General features: G+C 41.7%; 1 protein-coding gene across 1 annotated transcript in view; it reads right to left on the bottom strand.

The window, feature by feature from the left end:
- Positions 1 to 24257: 24257 nt before the first annotated feature.
- Positions 24258 to 24470, bottom strand: part of LOC143030473 (uncharacterized) — an 8474-nt gene continuing 8261 nt past the window's right edge. Inside the window, exon 4 of the mRNA XM_076193622.1 lies at positions 24258 to 24470. This exon is cut by the window's right edge and continues 347 nt beyond it. Within this exon, the coding sequence (XP_076049737.1) occupies positions 24258 to 24470 (213 nt within the window).

The raw sequence follows: 24470 nt of genomic DNA, 5'->3' as shown, positions 1-24470 counted from the left end.
AGAGGGCACTTTTTTTTTTAATAAAAAAACACCAACCTCGGCAGTATTCCCAGTTCTGGAATCCCCTATGGGTTGTTAAACCCTCCTTCTCAGAGATCCTCGCTAAAGTTAGGAGAGAGCGAATCAACTGGACCCTACCACAAGAAGAGAAAGTCCACGTTCGAGTCGGAAATCTTCAAGACGGGCAATTTCTCAGACCAGCAAAACCACCTCCAAATTCCACATCTCCCATGGAAGTACAACAGACCGTAAGAGCCATGAGCCCAGGCCTCCGACGCCCTCACAAAAAGGCGACAACCGAGAAAGCCCGTAGGCTCTCTGCTCCAAGTGGAAAATCAAAAACGCCTTCTACCCCCCATCAGGGACAAACCCTCAGAAAAAGGTCCCACGATCCCCGTGAGGTAACCCAGAGCTTATCGAAGCGGACGTGGATCTCACTACCTTAGAAGAAACGTCATACTTTCCGGCATGAGAAATTCCAGGGACCCGTCGTTCAGTTGCCTGGCTCTGTCCCTCTCGCGGTGAACTCCTGGCTGGAACGCGTCTATGGCTTCAGTAAGGGAGTTTTTAACCCGAGCTGCAACCCTAAGGAAGATTGCGGACCTCTTCCAGCGCTCTATTGGAAAGCGCGAGCAGTAGCCCTATAAGCATCAAGCTACCTGCCTTTCAACGTCCTTGGGCCAACATTGAGTCACGCAGGAGAGACACCATCCTAGGGGACCCCAGTGACCCCCTCCTCAAAGAAATTTATGCTCCATTTGAACAGGGCCCCCCTTCTAACCCACACGCTGATATTCCCCCCCCCCCCCAACCCCCCACCCCACCCCACCCTAATACTTCTACTCTGTTCTTATTTGACTTATATAATCCCTGAGATCCACACTATCATTCCTTTAATTTTAACTGACATTTTGAGTGGACTGGAATTATTATCAGTCTACATTGATGCCTCCTTTCAAACACACTTCAACCTTATTAATTGACATGGGATGTAACAATGTCGACCTATTGTAACGCCACAATCCCTGCAATTATCAAGGCTTCAGTCGTTGATAAACTTTAGAGTAATTTCTGGGATTATCCTGAACTTCTGAGTTGAGGCTTCACAAGTATTGCTTTGCTTTAAGTTGGTCTGGAAGACCGCTCGGCCTCGTTTACTAAGATAAAAATGTTAATCTAAGGAATTTCATTGTTTCCTCTCATTGGTCTTAAGTCTGGATTATATAAAAATGGGATTAACTGTGACTTCACTAAAATTCCTAAGTCCGCAGGACAAATTACCATGTTTTCTTTCTTTCTCATAGTTGCAAATCACTATCAATCCATCTCCTGAAAAAACAGACTCTTCTACCACTATCACTGGAATGTAACAAATGTTCATTTGTAATTTATACAGACAACATCTAGGCCTCAACTTTACCTAATGTTGTTAACTGATCTTCCTGTTACACCTTGCAATGATTAACGGATTGGTTCCAACATTTTCACTCCCGGGTTCAAACTGGTTTAAAAACTATTACTAGTAATTACATTAACTACAGGACCCCTGTTATCAATAAATATTTGAATAGGCATATTGAACACTTTTTACCCGCAATGAGAGGTCCCTACAGAAGTTTTAGCGAACACTAATTATCAGTTTTGTCAGTTTTTCTTTTCACCTCTCTTCTTGCATTACCCATATTTAACACAATACCGCCATAAGTCTCGGTATATATATGGGGAGTTCTGAAATTGTTTTGTTCTGTTCCTGGGGTTTTTCCTCTTAGCCCGGGGGGTTAACCCGAACATGTTTTGCATTCATGACAGTCCTAATGACCTATCTTAATTATGATAAATACAGAATGGAGGGATCCTCCACATAAATACTTTGTGGCCCTCGTATTTACAATTTCTCGCAAATAACTTCCATAAAAACTTTTCTGTGCCTTTGTGTCCCCAGGTATTACCATTATAACATAGGATTCTAGCATCCCTGGATTGAACTTCTACGCATGCACGCCATATGTCCGACTTCTGTTGTTCTTAAGCAGGCATTACATATGGGTTTATTGTTCTTTGTCTCACTGAAACCTCTGAAGATAATCTACTTCTCCTAAATTTATATGTGATTAAAGATCTTTTTGCCCAGCCTTTTTACTGCTGTTCAGTCATCAGAAGTTTTTTGCTTAACAATCCAACAATGTGACCAATTTGAGTACTTGAGAAAATACTCATTTTGTCACTTGAGTCCTTCTAATCCAGTCTGAAATAGTTTTCAAGATAGAATTCAAGTCCTTTGACCACGCTATCTAATCTAGCAAAGTACTCTGTGTCAGTTTTACTTGTCCTAACTTCTTTTTAAATCATCCATAACTAATGACTATTATTACAAGGATCCAGGGCACATTTGGACATAAAATGTTTAATGAAGGCTTTCTCTATAATCTTCATAATTGGATTAATCCTCCTCCATTTGCTGGAAGTTAATGACAAACCTAGCCCTCCCATGCTCAGGATTCAATATTTCCTTGAGTACCCACCTCAATCTTTTCTTATTTTTCATTTGTTATAGTTCTTACATACTATCAAAGTATCTATTAAATTAAGATATTTGTTGACACCATAGGTATTAGATATCCCCAGTAAATTTTCGGGATATTTGTGTTGGAGGTATGGACACATCCGGACTCGGATCGCGGGCGGGCCCAAGCGGAGGAAATCTTCCGCTCTGCTTGCAGAAAGGAGCTCTAGAGAAAGTCTCGACTCCGGATCCCAGGGTTCTACTCAAGGCTTATTCCCCTCGTCGAAAAGGCAACAGGGAGGGGGGGAGACCACTCATCAATCTGTCTCCTCTTAACAAGTTTCCTTTCCCTAACGGAGTTCCGATTGGGCACCCCAGAGTCCGTAAGGGCGACTCATCAGGGAAGGGACGACTTCATGGTGTCACTGGACCTCCAAGATGCATATTACCAAATACCAGTCAATCCCCTCATCCAGAAAATTCCTTAGAATCGTCCACAAGGGCCAACACCTCCCAGTTCACCGTGCCTAGCGTGCTTCGGACTTTCCACAACAACCGCTAAGCAATCTTCACCAGAGTGTTCAAACTCGTTTCGCGGTGGTCCCACTACAAAGGAATTCGCCTATTACCGTTACCTGGAACCGATTGGACTTTATCCTGCAACAATTCTCTTCCGCGCCAGCTATGCCAAGAAAACCGAAAAATGGTCCGAAAACTTTCGTCCGCAAATTGGGCATCCATAGTCAACCAGACACGAAGTCAGATTTCATTCCCAGACAGAGAGTCACATACCTGGGTATGGTCCTGGACTCTTCCCTAATGGAAAGTCCTTCCCAGTAGAGAGAAGAGAAATCAGAATCTCACTTCTCTTGTTGTACAAGCACTATCGACCACCCGGGTTTCCTGACGGCGAAAACAGTGCCAAGTCCCTCCTGGGCCATGTGGCCTCCGTAGAGAGATTAATCTCCCAGGAGACAGACAAAAGAATGCGTCCGCTACAAGTAAGCTCCTCAAGTCTCAGTGGGGCCCCCGCAAGGGGGAAAAAAAACCGCCGACAACGCTCCCCCCTTACCGGAGAAGTCAAGGATTCTCTTTCTCTGGTGATAGAACACGTGCAACCTGCTCGTGGGGATGCCCCTTCAGCCCATCTCCCCCCGAAGTCATCCTATTCTCCGATGCCTCCAAGGAGGGCTGGGGACGCACACCATCAAACGACAATCACGTCCAGCGGTTCCCCTGGTCCACCGTCGACGCGGACAGCCCATAGATCAACTGGCTAGAGTTGAAAGCAGTACTGCTCGGCTCTTTCCGTCACTTCCAAGCGCAATATCTCGGGGAAAGTAGTGGGCATCATGTCGGACAATTCCTCGGTAGTAGTACTACTTGAACAAAGCAAGGAGGTGGCATCAGATCTCACAGGACCTATACCCTCCTGACTATGGAACATCCTCAAGTTTAGCAGAGTATCTCCAAGTGTCACTCAGAGCTTCCTCGCTACACATCCCACGGAAGAAGAATGTCTGGGCGGACCACCTCAGCAGAAGGAGTCATGTAATCTAGCTATCGGAATGGTCCCCAACCATCAGGAAGTAGCACGAACTTCATCCTTCAATCACAATGAGGCTCCCCTCTGGTGGACCTTAACGCCACCCGATGGAATCACCAGCTCCTCATATACGAGGAGGTGATCAAAAAGTAATGACAGTGATACACATATATTTTCACAAGTACAGAAGTAAATCCAAATCGTGGCCTACTTTCCCTCAAAGAACTTCCCCTCCTGCCACTAATGCAACGTTCCAATCCTCCTTTCGCCACTTCATGCGAAGCACTCACGGTACTCAGAAGCCGATATATCCTCGTGAGCTCTGAATTGACTGCTCGCGCCAATTCTTGGATGCGATGAAACAGCTTCCCTGCGATCGCAACCCTTGATCTTATGGCAACAACCAAAAATCACAGGGAGCAAGCGTCAGGAGAGTAGGGTGGGTGGGGGGAGAAGTGTGATCCCCCTGCTGCTCCAGGAACTGCACAGTGAGGCGAGCTTTGTGGGGGGCAGCATTGTCCATGGTGCAGCAAAAGGCGCGATCGGACGACGGGTTGGTGCAGTCTTGGCCTGATATTCCAGGACTCGAGCTGTGATAGTACACTGTGTGAGGCATTAACAGACCACACACCATTGGTCCTTGTGAATTGAAGATTGGTGAAAAGGCGCGTTCCTGCTGCGTAAATACCTTCCTTCAGAATCTGAGGTCGAGGTCTTTCTTCATCACTCAACCACAGCCATGTTTAACTGCCTTGTCTCTGGTGGTGAAGAAAGAAATCCAAACACACATCTCCGGTAGCTACATCTGACAACCGTTTTCGGACCATTTGGCCTCGAATTCAGCCAGCCATAGACGACAAAACCGCACCCGTATCCGCTCTTGCTGCTCTTCCGTAAGCAAATGAGGTATCCATCGAGCACGACTTCTTCCTCAGCCCATAAGTGTTCATTACGCACGATGTCATGTGCGCTCCCATAACTGACACCGAGCTCCAAGGATAAGAAATCGAAGAGTAACAGTTGGATCTTCCGTCAATGATGGCCCCGCCGCACGGTACCGTCCGTTGGCTCTCGGTCCACGGATGTCCGAGGGCGAGCCAAGGACGATGAATCATCTTCTACGCTGCAATTTCCCGCGCTGCGAAAGCTCGAATCCAGCGTGGAACACAGTTTTCCAGTGAAGGAGTAGACCTCGGAAAAAACTTGCCAACAATTCCTCTCTGAACTCCGTTGCCTTTTTCCCTCAGTTTCCACCTTGTGAAGGTGTAGTAACATGCAGCCTTCATTCGAAAAATCCATGTTTCCGGTTAGCAGCGAAGGCAAACCAACAATGACGCAATCTCGCAAACAGCGCAACGATAAAATGTAAGCTAGACAAACAGCGACAAGCTAAAACATGTAACAACAGGCAACACTTGCTGCCCTTTGTACCCCGCCCCCCCCCACCCAACACTTCAAGTCTCTCAGCTACGAGTCCGACTGTCATTACTATTCCTGATCACCAACCCTAGTATTTCAGCCCTACTCCCGGATCCTCTGGCAGCAGGAGAGGACGCTCTTTCTGCTAAATTGGTACAAACCAAGAACACCTACTCTTTCCCACCGTTTCCCCTTGCTACAGAAGGTACTCCAGAAAGTAAGAAACGCAATCCAACCTTCGGATGAACTTTTGATCGCTCCTGGGTGGCTAGAAGCCTCAATGGTTTTCCAGACGCCCTCGATCTAGCGGTAGACAGAGCAGCTGGCCCTTCAAGGAAGACCAGACCTTCTTCATCAACCCATCAACGGGGCTTGGCATCAAGAACCCTTCAGCCCCTCAATCTTTCAACGCGTTCGAAGACTATGGTCCGGATCCTCCAAAAGAAGGGTTTTCCCAGAGAGGTGGCGGAGGACATGTCCGCTCCTATCTCGCCTCTTCCTCAGCTAACCTTTATCAATGTGAAATGGAATGCCCTTGCAGAAATGGTGCCACACCAGGATAAAAAGTCCCCGCAGATCAAGCCACCATACCTGAGATCGCCTCCTTCTTCCACTTCTCTCAGGAAGTCCAAGATCACCCTCTCGGGAGTGCAAGGCTATAGGGCAGCGCTAAATCTGATGTTTTCTCTGAAGGGAATGGACTAAGCTCTTTCACCAGAAACTTCCATCCTCTTCAGGCACTCCCGCCCCAGGGAAAATCAGGTTCTCCTCCGTGGGAGCTGGCATTAGTCCTGAACTCTCTGCGGGGTCCCCCTTACGAACCCCCTCCGAGATGCACAGCTTAATATCCTTAAGGACCTCCTCCTTGAAGACAGTAAATTACTGCTAGCCCTACAGCATCTTCCAAGAGAGTAGGGGATTTACACGCCATCGTCTTTATAGAGTCGACACCATTCAAAAGGATGGAAAGAGGTCTCCCTTCATTTTCAATGCCTCAATTCATTGTCAAAAACCAAGATCCTGCCAAATCCGAACCCTAGATTCTAGTCCTTTAGTGTTCCTTCCTTGAACGAATGTGATAGGGGGAGAACAAACTAAAACCGTACTATGCCCTGTACGAGCCATCCGGACCTACCTCAAGAGAACTGAACATCCTTAATACCAGAATTAAAGTGGTTGTTTCGTCTCTACTAAAGGTAAAGCGAAGACCATCACATAAAAATTCATTTTCTAACTGGATCAAGGAGGTCATCCGCAGAGCCAGTACGAAATGAATCACACAACCAGCTTGCCCTAAAGCAAAAGCCCATGACCTGAGGGCAAGTGGGTACCTCCCTAAGTCTTCATAAAGAAATCTGTCAGTCAACCCAGTTTCTTCAAGCAGATATATGGCAAGAGCCAGAATACGCTCACTTCCTTTTACCTCAAAGAAGTTACATGTGTGAATCTATAGGGAACTTCTCTTTGGGCCCCCATAGTGGCCGCCCAAGAAGTTCCTGAAATGATATACCCCTCCCCAATAGCACACAGCCAAACCCGGACAACTCATCCAGGTTCTGCCTCGGCAAACGCGGTGGATAACTTTCCAAAGTCCTTCTCATACTCCTTCCTATCTTCCTCTACCTCACCCGAGGGCTCTCAAGCATTTCCAAGGGAATCAATTCAAGCCCTTCAGTGGTACAAAAGTGAGTAAAACCTGTTCTGTCTCCACTCCTAGGAGAACAGAAATGGGTGCACTTCAAAGTTTATGGAAATGTATAGGGGTCTGGTCAAGCGTAAGTCTTAGCACAAAATCTAAAATTTCCTTACGGAGGTTTTCCAGGCAAGATTAACAACTCTCCTTCACTCCTAAGTCCGAGTCATCCTAATATTGTTAGGAGTCTCTACCGAAGAGTTTTGTATTCCTTCGTAACAAATGTCATTTTCGCAGAAAAATTATTACTTTTCCCTAATACAAACCTTAGGTACTCCTTACCATCTAATGGCCCTCCACAACCACCCCTCTAAAAGTTCCTTCTCCCTTGCCTGACAAACCTTGTGATTTCATTTCATACCTGGCTCAGAGAAATGGAGTATAGTGTGCGAGACTTGTGGTGGAGGGGAAGGGCCCCCTCTAGCTGATGGCTAAAGCGTTGCACCTACGGGACCACGGAGTGAGGATTTTAAAAACACAGTGTTTTAGTGGTAAGGAATATTGCTCTACCACGAAGTAACCTATTTGTAACGGAGTATCTCAGGTTTGTATCAGCCCGCTTCATTAAATCGAGCAATCCCCCTTCCTCCATCCCCCAATCAGAGCAGAAAAGGAAAAAGAAAGGGAGAAATTTCTTTGGGCTGCAATCAAAATTTATTTTTTACACAAAACCCCATCACCCTCATATCGCCTGACACCAAAATCTATATACAACCATTCTCCATTCACACCTATCTTCTGTCTTCCCTCAATAGACATTTCCCGCTATTCTCAATGCCCCTTTTACTTCATTAAACAGCTCTCATCCGAGGGCACCCCCCTCACATTCCACCTCCTTTCACACCCTGCCTTCCCACACCTCTTTCACTAATCTTTTCTTTACTCATTATTTCCATGGGTCCAAACCATGCCCCAATACTCATTCATCAACCCTATCTCCCAACTCCCTTTCCACCCACCCCTTTCTCCCTATCCACCTTATGTCTCACTCTATCCAGCATAGTAACCCTTATTACATACTGTCTCACACACATTCAAACTTCTCTCTTCCTCTCTTATGTTCCATGTTTTTGGCCCATACATTGCTTGTTTGGCAACAATCACTCCTTCCATACAATCTCTTAACATCCTTTCCCAAATGTGCCTAAATGTACGCCATTTTTTCAGTCCTGGTTCGTTCTTCCCGTGTGGTGTGGTCATTAAAACATATGGCCCGTAAAATCAAAGTGAATCTTGATTCACTAAGCCCAGCACGGTACAACAGTGACACAGATGCAGAGGATCAAACATTTCCTTTGATGTTTTGTTTATTATCTTGTTTGGCTCCACTCTCTACAAGCGAATGCCAATAAGGGCCAAATATTTCATCTGAGCATGTGTGCCCACGTGGATCCCTTTGCTTGATTAGCAATATTTTTTTGATGCCAAAAATATCGATTCTCTGGTTGTAGCAGAGGTTTACCACATTTGGCGCCATATCTTCTGTGACAAACAGAAAAAAATCACCAACTGCTTCTGATCCAAGGCTGAGGGCGAGATGCAGGGACTGAACGCCATCATTCCAGGAAGTGCAAGATACGAGAGAAGGGAAGTGGGTAGAAGGCTCTTTATTAGTATGTAAATATTTTTTTCAACAATATTTTCTTTGCTCATGTTATTCCTTAACAGTAGGTCTTTGTGGGAAAACTCGATTGATTTGTTCCCTTTTCCAAATAGAATTTGATATATTAGTAAAATTATAAACACCGAAATTGAAATCAATCTTTTATAAACATTTATTAAGCCAACAAGAACGATTTCAAGGGGGGAATTGAAAAGATATTTATCACATTATTTCACTAGTTGTAAAATAGTGTGCACCGCACGCCAGGCGCACAGATTAGAAGCGAACAGTGTTCTTCCATACAAATCACACTGGAATAGATTCCTCACCAACGTGCAGTCACCATGATGACATTTGAAAGACCTGAGTGAGTCCTCACGTGCTTTATGAGACTCCTTTTTGTGAGAAAGCTGCATCGCACAGGTTTTTGGCGTGAAAATTAGTGTCCTCCACCACATAGTGGTCCATAAGGTACGGAGGCACCCGTCCTCCAATGGCTAGGACCCTTGGAAAGAGTGGAAAAAAAAAAGTGGACACAGATGGACGTCACAGAGGTCATGGGATACTACTAGGAAAAATTCTTATAATGAATCTAATATCAATATTAAAACAATAATTAGAAGGATAGATCGCCAGCTGTTGAATAAGTAGAAATAAAGGGGAGTGGGGTTGGAAGGAATAAAGCTAACAATCCTCTAAGGCTGGTTTGATTGAGATACTACAGAACCGAAACAGCAACAAGGTTTATCACTGGACAATGTCAATCTGCTGTTCCACCGCGATTCCAGAAACAACAACTGCCATGACCATACAGTCTTCTGCTGGCTTGGTTTACTGCCACAACTAAGTGGGCCTCCTGCTGGAACTGGAGTACACTGCAAGTGCTGAGCAACACAGCCTACAACTATCTGTGGACTTCCTTCACTGCATGGCTGCTACATATTACACGAGGTTCAGTCAAAGATAACCTAATTGCTAACACTTGCACAACGGCTTTCAAAACTTCATCAAACAACTACAACTGGAAATGAACAACTGGAACACCTACAAATTAGACTGCAACTGGGGCAACTAAACTAACAAACTGTGGCGCCAAATAGAAGTACACAGGCCCAAACTGTAACTAAAGAATGAAACCCAACTGGCTACAAGTAAAATCTATACGGCAACATGGTCAGAGCGACTGGATTTGAATAGATGAGGTGAAGAACGCCATCTACGCCTAAACAGTCGTCCACAAACATGGACTCAAAAATGATATCAGGTAACATGGCCTCTTGGGATCAAAACAGCTTGGGTATTCTACCAGAACAATCTAACATCATTTTTGTCCATAAAGCAGAGGACAGATTCCTTATAAATTGAACTTTACAGGAAGAAATTTTGTTCTCACTCATGAATGACCCTACCGGTAAAACCAATAGGGAATGGACCATGCAGGATTCTAAAGTGTGTAGGTAACAATTGATAATTGCCCTTTCTGCTGGCTTAATCCAAGACATCAGAAAAGGTGTGATCTTTTCATCATACAGGTCATACAGGCATAGCTTCTCTCCAATGTCCTTGTGACAGAAGTCTTATTTGAAAAACCATAATCAAAGAGGTCCACACTGGAAAGGTATCTCTTCTGTGTGAGTCTTCATATGCTGTGAGTATATAACTCTTTTATGAAAACGCAAAGCCGCACAGGTCACACAAACAAACCTCTCCCTGAGTGGGCTCCTCATATGGTTTTGCGAGATTAATCTTTCTTGAGAAAGCTGCAGTGCACACACAACACTGGAAAGGCATCTCTCCTGGTGTGGGTCCTCATATGTTTTGTGAGATCAACCTTTTGTGAAAAATGCAGAAATGTCACAGGTCACACTGGAAAGGCTTCTCTCCTGTGTGGGTCCTTCATTCGTTTTGTGAGAGGCACTCTTTTTTGAGAAAGCTATAAACACACAGAGGTCACTATGGAAAGGCTATCTCTCCGGTGTGGGTCATTGTATGATATTGAAAGATGATACCGTTCGTGAAAAAGATGCAATGCACAGATCACACTGGAAAGGCTTTTCTCCTGTGTGGGGTCCCTCATATGCCTTGTGAGTTCAACCGATTTGTCTGAAAAAGCAGAATTGCACAGGTCACACTGGAAAGGTTTCTCTCCTGTGTGGGTCCTCATATGCATTGTGAGAGCACCCTTTATTGAGAAAGCAGAATCACACAGGTCACACTGGAAAGGCTTCTCTCCTGTGTGGGTCCTCATATGCATTGTGAGATCATACTTTTGTGAGAAAGCAGAATCACACAGGTCACACTGGAAAGGCTTCTCTCCTGTGTGGGTCCTCTTATGACGTATGAGAAGCTGCTTTCGTGAAAAAGCAGAATCGCACTGGTCACACTGGAAATGCTTCTCTCCTGTGTGGCTCCTCATATGTGTTCTGAGAGCGACCTTTAGTGAGAAAGCAGAATAACACAGAGCACACTGGAAAGGCTTCTCTCCTGAGTGGGTCCTCATATGCTTTTTGAGATGTGGCTTTCGTGAAAAAGCAGAATCACACAGGTCACACTGGAAAGGCTTCTCTCCTGTGTGGGTCCTCATATGCAGTGTGAGATCATACTTTTGTGAGAAAGCAGAATCACACAGAGCACACTGGAAAGGCTTCTCTCCTGAGTGGGTCCTCATATGCGTTTTGAGATGTGGCTTTTGTGAAAAAGCAGAATCACACAGGTCACACTGGAAAGGCTTCTCTCCTGTGTGGGTCCTCATATGCATTGTGAGATCATACTTTCGTGAGAAAGCAGAATCACACAGGTCACACTGGAAAGGCTTCTCTCCTGTGTGGGTCCTCTTATGACGTATGAGATGTTGCTTTTGTGAAAAAGCAGAATCGCATTGGTCACATTGGAAATCCTTTTCTCCTGTGTGGGTCCTCATATGCCTTGTGAGATTACCCTTTTGTGAGAAAGCAGAATCACACAGGACACACTGGAAAGGCTTCTCTCCTGTGTGGGTCCTGATATGCTTTGTGAGATAATACTTTTGTGAGAAAGCAGAATCACACAGGTCACACTGGAAAGGCTTCTCTCCTGTGTGGGTCCTGATATGCTTTGTGAGATTACTCTTTTGTGAGAAAGCAGAATCACACAGGTCACACTGAAAAGGCTTCTCTCCTGTATGGGTCCTCTTATGACATATGAGATGTGGCTTTTGTGAAAAAGCAGAATCACACAGGTCACACTGGAAAGGCTTCTCTCCTGTGTGAGTCCTTGTTTTCTTTGTAAGATCACCTTTTTGTGAGAAACCAGAATTGTACAGGTCACACTGGAAAGGATTCTCTCCTGTGTGGGTCATCATGTGATCTTTGTGGAAACACTTTTGTGTGAAAGTTTTATTGCACAGGTCAACCTGGAATGGCTTCTCTCCAGTGTGGGTGATCATATGAAATTTGAGATGATTCTTTCATAAGAAAGCTGCATTGAACAGGTCACATTGAAAAGGCTACGGTGTGGGTTCTGATATACTGTGTGAGAGAACCCTTTTGTGAGAAAGTAGAACTGCACAGGTCACATTGGAAAGTCTTTCTCCTGTGAGGGTCCTCACATGATCTTTGAAGTGACTTTTGTACCATTTGAGATCATGCTTTTGTGAGAAAGCAGAATTGCAAAGATTACACTAGAAGCACTTCTCTACAGTGTGGATCATCAAGTCATATCTAAGATAATTCATGATATAGCTGTGTTGTAGATGTCACACCAGATCCTCTTCATCATGTCACACACATGGATTCTATGGATAGCTCTTCCAAAGGAATGGTGATAGTTACCCTCTTCCTGGAAAAAAGTAATATGTTTGACATCTCTTTGAAATTGTGTAATACACTATAATAGGATTGTGAATGTTGTGTACACAAACCATATGTACCTAAACAGACCCTTTGTACTTGCTATAACATAAAATAGATACAAATACTAACAGATGAGCTGTTATTATATATTGCATTCTACTTTTTTTTTTATCAGAAATGTACTGAAAACCATCCAGTAGCTATAAGCATACTCCACCAATAACAACTGGAATGACTCAAATTTTTCAACCTACAGAGGCATTATATACACAAAACCTGGTCATCTTCCAAGAAACCTGTGACTCCCTTACTAGTTGTTGACACTTGTGTCATAATGATGTCAAAAAATAAATAAACAGATAAAGAGAAATTAAATAAGTTCTCTTTGGGGAACCTTTATTTGATATATTATCTCAGTTTAGAAGGTGTCCCTGCCTATTAACCTTAATCAATTCTGAAGTTGGGTATTATATGAGTTTTTATACCATTTGAACATATCCCTCCTTGAAAACGACAGCCTAATTGCTGAGATCATTTGATCAAGGAATGTAGTTGACAGTGAGGATGATCACTGTCCCAGCCTGATGCTGAAGAACGTGCTACCAAATTTCACTATGCCCCTACATCTAACTGGTTTGTGACATACTATAACAAAAATAGAGGTAACTTTATATCCATGATGCTAAGTATCTAGAGAGATTGGAGTGTTCCCTAAAAATAACTTCAAAAAATATGGTAAAGATGATCTGAGGAAAGGATTTAACACCGGCCATGATGTTCCTCCATGTACCTTGTCCATCAGATGGAATTTACAAATCCATCAAACTGCACTGAACATTCAATTCCTGCAAACCACATATCTACAACCAAGACATACACAAATTCTCAGGAATATCAATTATGCCCTCACAATGACAAAAAGAAAGAAAATAGTAGCATGCTCATGTTCACATTTTATGGTTCATATCTCCCTGAGTGAATAAATATTGGTCCTTTTTCTCTCCCAATAAAAGCTCTCATCAACTGTCTTTTACAGTGTTACCAGTGTCATGAGTTTCACCATGGAAGGAAGAACTGTACAAATTGTCTACGATGTGGTCATTGTTCTGTCCGTGACTCACACCCTACTCCTAATTGTGAATCAGAACTACATTGTTTCCATAGCAGAGAAGCTCACTTAATACATTCTCAACAATGCAAGGAGTACTGTTTTCAACAAGACATTCTTCAGCTGACTAGACTTGGTAGTGCCAAGGAAGTTCTTCATTTTAGACAAATGGATGGTGCGGCAAAAACATATGCCTCCTCCCTCTGCTCCATCAAATACAGTTAGGGCACCTTCCTGCCTTTCTCAACCACCAATTGTCCCGCTCCCCCATCCCCCACTCCTATATGAATCCTGCTCCTGCTGTTACAGTCCAGAACAAGTTCTCTATTTTGTAAAATCACACTGTATCATCACCAAATCCCTCCACCTCATCTTGAGCAAAGCGTTCCATTGCATCTTCAACAAAACCCTCTTCTACATCATCAGCAAAACCCTCCACAGTACCCTCAGCAACATCACAGACTCTCAAAACAGAAGCCCATATCGCAGAAGTCCATGCTCACACAGATTCCCAATCAATAACCCATATTAAAGATAGTAAATCAATACACACATTTTCAGCAACAAAATCTGGTATGCAGCAATGTGTTACCTGAATTTTTTGCTAAACCCTCTGATATCCATCCCTACAAATCCTCTCTCCCCACTAGAGGACAGATTCCACCATGCCAGACTGCAGTGCTGCAACCATCCACCCCTTCTAATTTACCACATGAGGCTGGATGACAGCATTGCTAACAATTGTTTGGGGTGTAACACTTCAACCCATACTAGACAACACATTATGGAAGATTACACTGTACACAATCATGAACACCAACAACACAAAATACTCTCTATAAAAGATTTGTGGGAAAACCCTGTTCCAGACATAGTGTTCCTCAGGGAGATGGGATGGCTCAGAGAAACTGTCTATGGAACAACTACTGCCTATCATGATGTAAATAAGCTGTACTCAGCAAAGATAGGTCTCATGAAGAGGCACCAGCAGAAGAATATTCTTCTGCTTTTTCTGGCTTTACCAGAGGTGATAGAAGACTAGGTAAAATCATAGACACAGAAAGGGAGATGAGTTATGGGAATATTTCATGGAATTAAGATTACAGAGCTAAAGAAAGAGATCATGGACCTAAGGAGTGAATCATTGTAATGTACAAAGACATGAGCGAATAAAAAATAATTAATCAAAGTAAAAAGTGAAAAGGAAAGGAAAAACAAAGATACCACTAATAGTCAGGCCTTAAAAAAGAAGAGGTGAATGAACACATTAAGGAGGTGACCAAGAAGGTTGGAGGATATATAGGAGAGGACGACATGTGGGGAATCAGAAAGGAATGGAAAAAGGACCAGGAAAACCAAAAGATAGTTTTTAAAGGAATTTTCCAACAAGTGCAAGAGAATACAAATGCAACAGTTGTAAGTAGTCAAAGGGAAAGAAAATTGGGTTACAGATACAGTGGAAAAAAAAAGTACATAGTAGTATATGGTATAAAGGAAAAACATAACTTAGCTACTTGAGAGAAAAAGAGAAGGAAATAGCAAGAAACATTCTGAAAGAAGTGCAGAGCAGAGTAAGAAATAGAAAAGGAAATAAAAGTGCAGAGAATAGGGCAATACACATACTAGACAAAAATCGACCTCTAAAAATCAAACTAAGATCACAAATGGCAGCAGAGGTATTAGCAAGTAGGAAAGTTGTCAAATAGTGAAGTGGATAAAAAAATAAAAATAAAATAAAGATGAGGAAAATAAAATGACAAGACACTAAGAAATGAAGCTAAAGAAAACACGAGAAAAGAATGGAGGCAGAAAAGAAAGAGTTCAATTTGAGAGTATTATACATGAGGCTGAGAAAATAAATGGTATATTCAAGAAAAAGAAACCAAAAGAATAGAGAACAAGATAAAGAAGGAAAAAAATAAAAGTAACTTATATTATCTTTCCCAACGCTGATACCAATGCAGATTCCAATTCACTCTTAGTTGCCGATGCTGATAAAGATTCCTATTAACTCTTAGTTGCCAATTCTGATTCTACTTTATATAATTATGATATATCAGTTTTTAATATAAAGTAACTCAATTATGATTTTTACTTGCTTTATAATGTAGATTTATACATGCCAGTTGTTGAGCTAATGCATGATTGAATGGACTTAATGGAGTGCTTATTGATTGACCACTTTATGATTATATTATTTTCTATTGGTTGAAAAAGAGGTTTAAAAATGACCTACTTCAGAGATTTGACATAACTACTAACTTCAAGTTCCTTGAGTCTACAGATTTTATCACCTCTGTACAGTATAATATTTTCAAAATGTGTGTTATGACACTAGATGGCAGTGTAGGTTTACCACTACCACAGCATATTCTTAGCCACCTCATTCCCCACAGTTGTGATGCTATGTAAAAATAAAAGCAATGATTATTTGGTAGTGGTATCTCATGCACATATGCTGCATGGCCCTATACAACCTCCAGAACAATAATAGGTGAATTACTGAATTGTCATCAGCAAAATATTGCTGATGCAGAATCACTAAAAAAAGAAAAGAAAAAAAAAATCTCAATGACGATGACGATTCACCAAAAAAGTGTCGATTCTTGCCGGTACCAATGCTGTATATTTGGCAAACCCCTAGACTTATACTAACATAGTCTGATCTGGTGGAAGAAAAACCCGATATAATGGGAATTGTGGTGATTACATTAAGGGGTCCACTACCACCATATAGTGTTGGACAATGTTTATACAATCACTGGATAAAAAAATAGAGAGGAAAAACTGGGTGGAGTCATGCTTTGGACTAAGAAAATCTTAAATGTGATGAAGGTTACAGATGGAGAAAACAATGTGGAAATGATTATGATAAGAGTTGAAAATAAGACATAAAAAGTAGAAAGTTTGTAGTGATTTATGTGCCTCCAAAAATGCGTTCTTGAAAGGAGTGACTATTCCAAAATATTAGAAGATACAAAGTATTCATTAAATGAGATGCTGAAGGATGGAGGAAACACAGTACTTATGAGAGATTTTAACTGCAAAGATATAGGTTGGGAAGAGATGATAGTGAAAGATGGAGAGGGCCTTTGGGGAAATATATTACTTAACATGACTATAGAACAATGACATAATGGGTAAAAGAAAATACCAGATATAGAAATAATGAAGAACCATCGAGACTAAGTTAAATATCTACATCAGAGCCTGAAATTGTGGATAAGATTGAATAAGATACCAATTGGGAAGAGTAACCATATACTACTTGAGTTTGAACTAAAAGAGGAAATATCTATGGAGAGAAATGAGAAACACAGAAAAGGTAGACTGATGTATAAAAAACAAAACAAAAAAAAACATATTTTGGGAGACTTAGAAATTTCTTTCAAAAAGCGAGTTGGGAAACTTAGAAATTTCTTTCAAAAAGCGAGTTGGGAAAAATTCTACAATAAAGCAATAATGAGACAAGCAGAAGAGAAATGGATGATTATGATGAAAATCTATAATGAAGGAGTGGATAAATATGTACCAAAACAAAAACAGGAAAAGTGAGCATGTGGTCCCTCAGAAACTCAATATGATAATTTGCTTTCATTGTCACATTTGTGGAGAGAAAGAAGAATCCACCCCTGCCCTTTTTCAGTGAGCCGTCTGAGCTCAGTGAGGGAGGTGGTCCTGTATGCTGCTCCTCAGTGCCTATTTTTTTTTTTTTACTTTTCCAGGAACTTTGGTGCCCTTTAACTCGTCTTCCAGTGCTCAAGATGGGGTGTACCAAACTTACGAGTACTATGGAAGAGAAGAGCAGGGCCCTTGCTCTGTTAGAGCAGGGAATCTGAAGGTGTCGACAAGAAAGTCGCCGCCGCCTTCCCTCCCAGTACTGTTCCACCAAGAAAGACGGGCTCTGGGGCACCAAGGAAGACTTCTACACGCACTGACAAGGTCCTATGATGAGAAGTGCAATCAGACCCATCTATTACAGCCGTTGGACTAAAGAAAAAGCATCCGGAACTACTCAAAAAGTCTCTGCCAAGAAGCTGCTGCTCACGGAGCCTGTGAAGAAGAAAAGACTAGCATTCTGCAAGAAATACAAGGAGTGGACACCACAGCTGTGGCTGAACGTCATGTTCACTGAGGAAAGCACCTTCAGGCTGGTTAGGGGAGACTCCAAGATTGTCCGTCGACCAAGTGATGTATCAAAATACGACCCGTGGTACATGGCCAAGACAGTAAAACATCCAGACAGTGTGATGGTGTATTTACCTAGTTGTATACCTGGAACAAATTAGACGAAGAAACAGCGTGTGCAAATACTATTCAATATTTTAAGAAACAACTTGATGCTGAAAGATACAAAGATGGGTCACCACGAGCATAGCTCCCTTCCCATATTATACAACTGCGTAAGTACACACGACAGTCAAAATGACAGCGAAGATTGGACTAAGAAAAAAAAGTGGATCTCAATGATGAGGGAGTACCTGTGTTGTATTAGTAGGGAAGGGGAAAGCTCATGGTGTAGTGGGAAGGTGAAGAAAAAGGAGAAGGGGAGGGATTACTGAGGAAAATGGAAGGAAATGAGGAAGGGGACGAACGGGCCCCAGAAGTCAGAAGGAATGTCAACAAAAGTTGTGCAGACGATAGAAGTGAAAGCAAAGAGATTAGTAAATATGTAAAAATTAGAAATATAGATAAGAGCAGCATAATGGAAGGTGAAGATAATTATTTCCATGGATTTAATGAGGGAGATGACCTCTCTCGATTAGCAAGTCCAGAGGAAAAACTAGAGAAAATGAAAGAACAATGGGAGGTTAGGTTCAGTCAACTTACACGGATTACACAAGTTGATAAATTGGAAGAACTAAAGGACAACCAAAACCTAAATAAACAGAAGAATTAAAAAGACACTTAAACAAGTAAAGGATGAGAATGAGGAATTCAAGAAAAATAATAAAGAGAATAAAGTACATAGCAAAAGAGGTAGGTTGGAGAAAAGTCCAACAGAACAACAAAATTGAATTTAGAGCTATAGTTAAACAACAGATGAAAGAACAAAATAAGGACACACTTATTAAAGCAATGAGGTAGGAGATATAGCAAGAGACTTAGGAGATAAAAAGAAAAATATAAAAATATTAGGGATAGAAAGTGAGGAAATCCATAGCAGAGAATAAAAGGGAAGGAAAAAAAACAGCAAGTAGCAGAAAATTAAAAGTGTCTTACACAAATATAGATGGCTTAAGAACAGGATGAATGAATAATATACCTGAAGGAAAAAGAACCGGACATAAGGGAATTGTCAGAGACAAAAGAAAAGTCCATTATCAAACAATGTAACATGGTGCATATAAAATGGATTAAAAAGAGAGGTGAAAACAAGGGTGGAGATGAGACAAAAAGAATATCACTGCGAGGAATGTCACATACGGAAAGAACACAGTAGAGATGATTATGATGGAAGTGGAGGACAGGGATGGAAAGAGCAGGAATTTGTGGTAAATTATGTGGCTTAATAACAGGCTTGAATGAACTGAATGAGTACCTGAAGAGAAAAAGAACACATAAAATATGTAGAGACAAAAGATAACACCCAACAATGTAAGACAATGGAAGATGGAGGAAGAATAGTTATAATGGGTGACTTTAATTGTAAAGAAATCTGCTGGGAAGAGATGACAGTGAAGGGTGGAGACAACCTATGGGGAAATGTACTACTTGATATGATTATAGAACATACACCGATGCAATGGATATAAGAGAATACTAGGTATAGAAATGAGGAAGAACCATCAAGACTGGACCTAATAATCACATCACAACCTGAAATAGTGGGCAAAATTGAATATAAGACACCAATAAGTAAAAATGACCACATATTGGTTGAACTGAAACTAAATGAGGAAAAATGCATGGAAAAAAACAAACAATATAGAAAGGGAAGATTGATGTATGGATCTTTTTTCTTTCTTTTCTATAAAATAAGAGAATTCTTTCAAAAAGCAGACTGGGAAAGGATACACAAGCAGGAAACAACAGTAGAAGACAAATGGAATACTTTGACAAAATTTTGTTAGGAGTGGAAAAATATGTTCCAAGACAAAAACAAGAAAATTGATATGTTAAGTGTTGGTACAACAAAAGATGTAGGTAGTTAAAAGACAAAAGGGATAAAGGTTGGATAAAATAGAAGAAAGACAAAAGACCTGAAAAAATTGAAAATATATACTAGTTATAGAAATCAATATGTACAAGTGTTCAGAGAAAAAAAAAGTCATAGAAAAATGTACAGATCAACCAAAACTATTTTATATATTTGTAAACAACAAACTGAAAAACAAACAAGAATTAGAGAAACTACGACAAGGAGGAGTTGAATACACAGAGGAAATAGAAATGGCAGAAATTATGAACAAACATTTTAAATTGGTGTTTGCAACAGAGAACATACAATTTGGAGATGTTGAGTGGGAGGAGAAAGTCCCCCCTATGAAAGAGATAGAAGTAACAAGGAAAGAATCATCACTTGAGTAATCTCGATGTCAGAAAATTGCATGGATCAGATGAAATGGCAAACTGGATTTTGAGAGAATGCAAGAACAAACTAATAGATAAAATACATAGTTTAATAAGCAGTTCACTGAAAGAAGGAAAAGTTCCAGAAGATTGGAAAAGAGCAAATATAGTACCAATATATAATGGGGGAACAAGGAAGACCCTACTAACTATAGACCGGTCTCTCTTACAAGTATGATAGCTAAAATTTGTGAAAGAATGATCAAAATTAGATGGGTAAGGCATTTAGAAAAAACAATGTACTAAATCCAAGGCAATTTGGATTTAGACAAGGACGATCATGCATCACAAACTTAAAGTGTTTCTATTCAATGTTAATAGATGTAATAAAAGAAAGATGGATGGGCTGATTGTGCATTTCTAAACCTGAAAAAAAAATTGATAAGGTACCACATAAGAAATTGCTAAAGAAATTAGAAACTGTAGGAGTAATACAGGGCAAACTGCTGGAGTGGATGGAAGACTTCTCACATGAAAGAAAAATGAGAGTGGTGATAGGAGACAAACATTCTAATTGGAATGAAGTGATTAGTGGAGTTCCACAAGGAACGGTTCTGGCCCCAATAATGTTTGCTATATATGTCAATGATATGGATATAGGAATTGAAAGTTATATGAGCTTCTTTGCGGTCAATGCAAAACTTAAAAAAAAAAAAAAAAGTGAACACTAGAATATTGTGAGTCGCTGCAGAGTAATCTCAATAAAGTATGGGAATGGAGTAGGAAGTGGGAGATGGAATTCAATATTAAGAAGTGTAGTATATTGGAATTTGGAAGAAGCAAAAAAAGAATAGTGGGATCATATAAATTGGGAGAGGAAGAAATTAAAAAAGTAGAAAATGAGAAGGACCTGGGAGTCATTATTATGAATATGTCCCCTGAGAAACATACAAACAAAATTTTTGGAGAAACTTGTAATTTAATAAGAACGATCAAAGTGGCATTTACATACCTAGATGAAGAATAGTGGGATCATATAAATTGGGAGAGGAAGAAATTAAAAAGGTAGAAAATGAGGACCTAGGAGTCATTATTATGAATAATATGTCCCCTGAGAAACATATGAACAAAAGTTTTGGAGAGACTTATAATCTAATAAGATCAATCAAAGTGACATTTACATACCTGGATAAAGAAATGGTGAAGAAAATACTAGTCACTTTGATAAGATCAAGAATGGAGTATGCAGCAACAACATGGTCACCATGTACAAAAAAAAAGTATAACAAAAGTTGAAAGAATACAAAGAGCAATTACGAAATTGGCACCAACACTCTCAGCACTATCATATGAGGAGAGACTAGCAAAACTTGAGCTACAGACATTACAGCAAAGACGAGAGAGAGGAGACTTGATAACTATTTATAGAATCATGAAAGGCATAGCAACTATTGATAGAGAGGATCTAATAAAATGGGATGGTAGAGATACAAGAGGACACGTAAAGAAAATCAAGAAAGACAATTATAGAAGAGACCTGGAAAAGAACAGCTTTCCCCACAGGGTAAATTTCACTAATTTTAGACCAGAACTTGGTGAGAATAATCAACGCTGTTAATTTAGAGACCAGCGTAGAACAGTGAGGTTGAAGGAACACACACTGCTAGCACGGAATTTCATAATCCACAACTACCACTATAAAATACGTTCTGGGGGTTCGCGAACCCCAGTTTGAATACCCCTGGGCCTTAGTGCATGCGTAGTGTGTTTACTTTTGGCATTTGCTACACCTCAATTCACGTTTGGTAGTGTATTTGGCATCCTGAGCAGGGGTAAATGTGTGGGTATTTATGAAGAAGTTTGCCAGCCTGTAATTACCTATATAGTCGGCTGGCCAACTTCTTGTTTCTGGCGGAGATATCTCGGATTCTGTCTAGTAGGTCCCCTGACACATAGAAACAAGGAAAACCATCTTATGGACTGGAAGAATGCAGAGCTGCTGATGCGGGAACCAGACAAAATCCGCAGGAAGTGTTTAGAAGCAGCAATCATTCAAGGAACGAACACTATTGAACAAAACAGGGGCATGTTTAACATATCTCCTCACATTATTCCCCTAATACCCATGGCCAGCAAAATATTAAATACTTAAACCACCCTTTGTGGACATTTCGCTCACGGACGTTTGGGCCAGCATTCTCATCCTTTCCCAGTGTCCAATCCCCCCACCCTCCTCCTCCTCCTCCTCCTCCTCCTCCTCCTCCTCCTCCTCTTCCTTCCCCCCCCCTTTTTCTCTCCCCGTTCCCTCCTTTCCCCTTATTTAATCTCAAGAATTTGTATCTCAACCTGTACTTGAAACAGCTGTAATAAGCGAAACGTCGTTCAAATAAAGGCTCCGTCCTCATATGGTGTTTATCTAGTCATAGACATACATATATATAGTGGTTTGAAGTAAAGGTGGGACTTCGTCAAGGATGCGTTATGTCGCCCTGGCTGTTCAACTTATACATGGATGGGGTGGTGCAAGAGGTGAATGCTAGGGTAGTGAGTCAGGGATTGGAGATGGTTAAAGAAAATGGAGAAAAGTGGGAGGTGAGCCAGCTGTTGTTTGCGGACGACACTGCGCTTGTGGCAGGGTCAGAGGAGGGATTGAGGAAGCTGGTGGCAGAGTTTGGGAGAGTATGTGATAGAAGAAAGCTAAAGATAAATGTGGGTAAAAGTAAGGTGATGAGATGTACAAGGGGTGGAAGTGGCAGTAGACTGGAAGTGAACATTAAGGGAGAGCGACTGGAGGAAGTGGATAGTTTTAGATACTTGGGTGCAAGTGTAGCAGGAAAAGGTGGAGTGAAGGTGGAGGTAGAATGTAGATTGAGAGAAGCGAGTAAATGCCTTGGTGGTTTAAAGAGTGTAATGAGAAATAGACATTTGGAAATGGATGCGAAGAGGAGACTGTATGAAGGAGTGATTGTGCCAACAGCACTGTATGGGGCAGAAACGTGGAACATAAGAGAAGAAGAGAGAAGGAGTTTGAATGTGTTTGAGATGAGGTGTCTGAGAAGTATGGTGGGGGTTACTAGGCTAGATAGAGTGAGAAATGAGGAGGTGAGGAGGAGAACAGGGGTGAAAAAGGATTTGGGAGAGAGGGTTGATGAAAGAATATTAGGATGGTTTGGACACATGGAAAGAATGAGTGACGAAAGACTAGTAAAAGAGGTATGGAAGGCAGATGTGGAGGGAGTGAACATGAGGGGACGTCCTAGGATGAGGTGGATGGATGGGGTGAAGGGGGCTTTGGGGAAGAGGGGAATGTCTGTTGAGGAAGGAAGGGAGAGGACGGAAGACAGAGGTGAGTGGAGAATGGTTGTATATGGATGATGTTGTGACGACATGAGGAGGAATGGGCGGGGGGGTGGGGGGTGGGGTAGTATGTGTGAGTAAATTTTGACGCAGCCCGAAGGGATTTCTCCCCGTCCTCTCCTTGTATGCAGGGGGGGGGCGGAGAGGGGGGGTCGCCGATTGAATGAAGCGGCCTTGCTGTGGATGTGCTGTGTCTTGCGACACTGCTTCTGACCCAGGGCGGTGGGCAGGGTTCAGGGATGACCCGTCATCCAGGAGGTGCTCAGATGAGAGGAAGGGTGGGAGGGGTGTGGAGTGTATTTAGGGATGAAATGGGTGGGAGTGTTTTTATGCCTTTCCTTTTGTGGCTACCTCCCTTGGAAGGGGGAAAAAGCCTTGGTATATGTATGTATGTATATATATATATATATATATATATATATATATATATATATAATATATTGACGAGATAAACACCATATGAGGACGGAGCCTTTATTTGTACGACGTTTAGCTTATTACAGCTTTTTCAAGTACAAGTTGAGATACAAAGGCTTGAGATTAGATAAGGGGAAAGGAGGGAACGGGGAGAGAAAAGGAGGGGGATGAAGAGGAGGAGGAGGAGAAGGGGGGGGGGATTGGACACTGGGAAAGGATGAGAATGCTGGCCCAAACGTCCGTGAGCGAAATGTCCAAAAAGGGTGGTTTAAATATTGCAGATTTTGCTGGCCATGGGTATTAGGGGAATAATGTGAGGAGATATGTTAAACATGCCCCTGTTTTGTTCAATAGTGTTCGTTCCTTGAATGATTGCTGCTTCTAAACACTTCCTGCGGATTTTGTCTGGTTCCCGCATCAGCAGCTCTGCATTCTTCCAGTCCATAAGATGGTTTTCCTTGTTTCTATGTGTCACACATGC

This window comes from Oratosquilla oratoria, chromosome 12 (assembly GCF_046742065.1).
Source record: "Oratosquilla oratoria isolate Oo_2021 chromosome 12, ASM4674206v1, whole genome shotgun sequence".
NCBI lineage: Eukaryota > Metazoa > Arthropoda > Malacostraca > Stomatopoda > Squillidae > Oratosquilla > Oratosquilla oratoria.
Note: the sequence above shows the minus strand (reverse complement) of the source record. Positions and strands in the feature narration are given on the sequence as shown.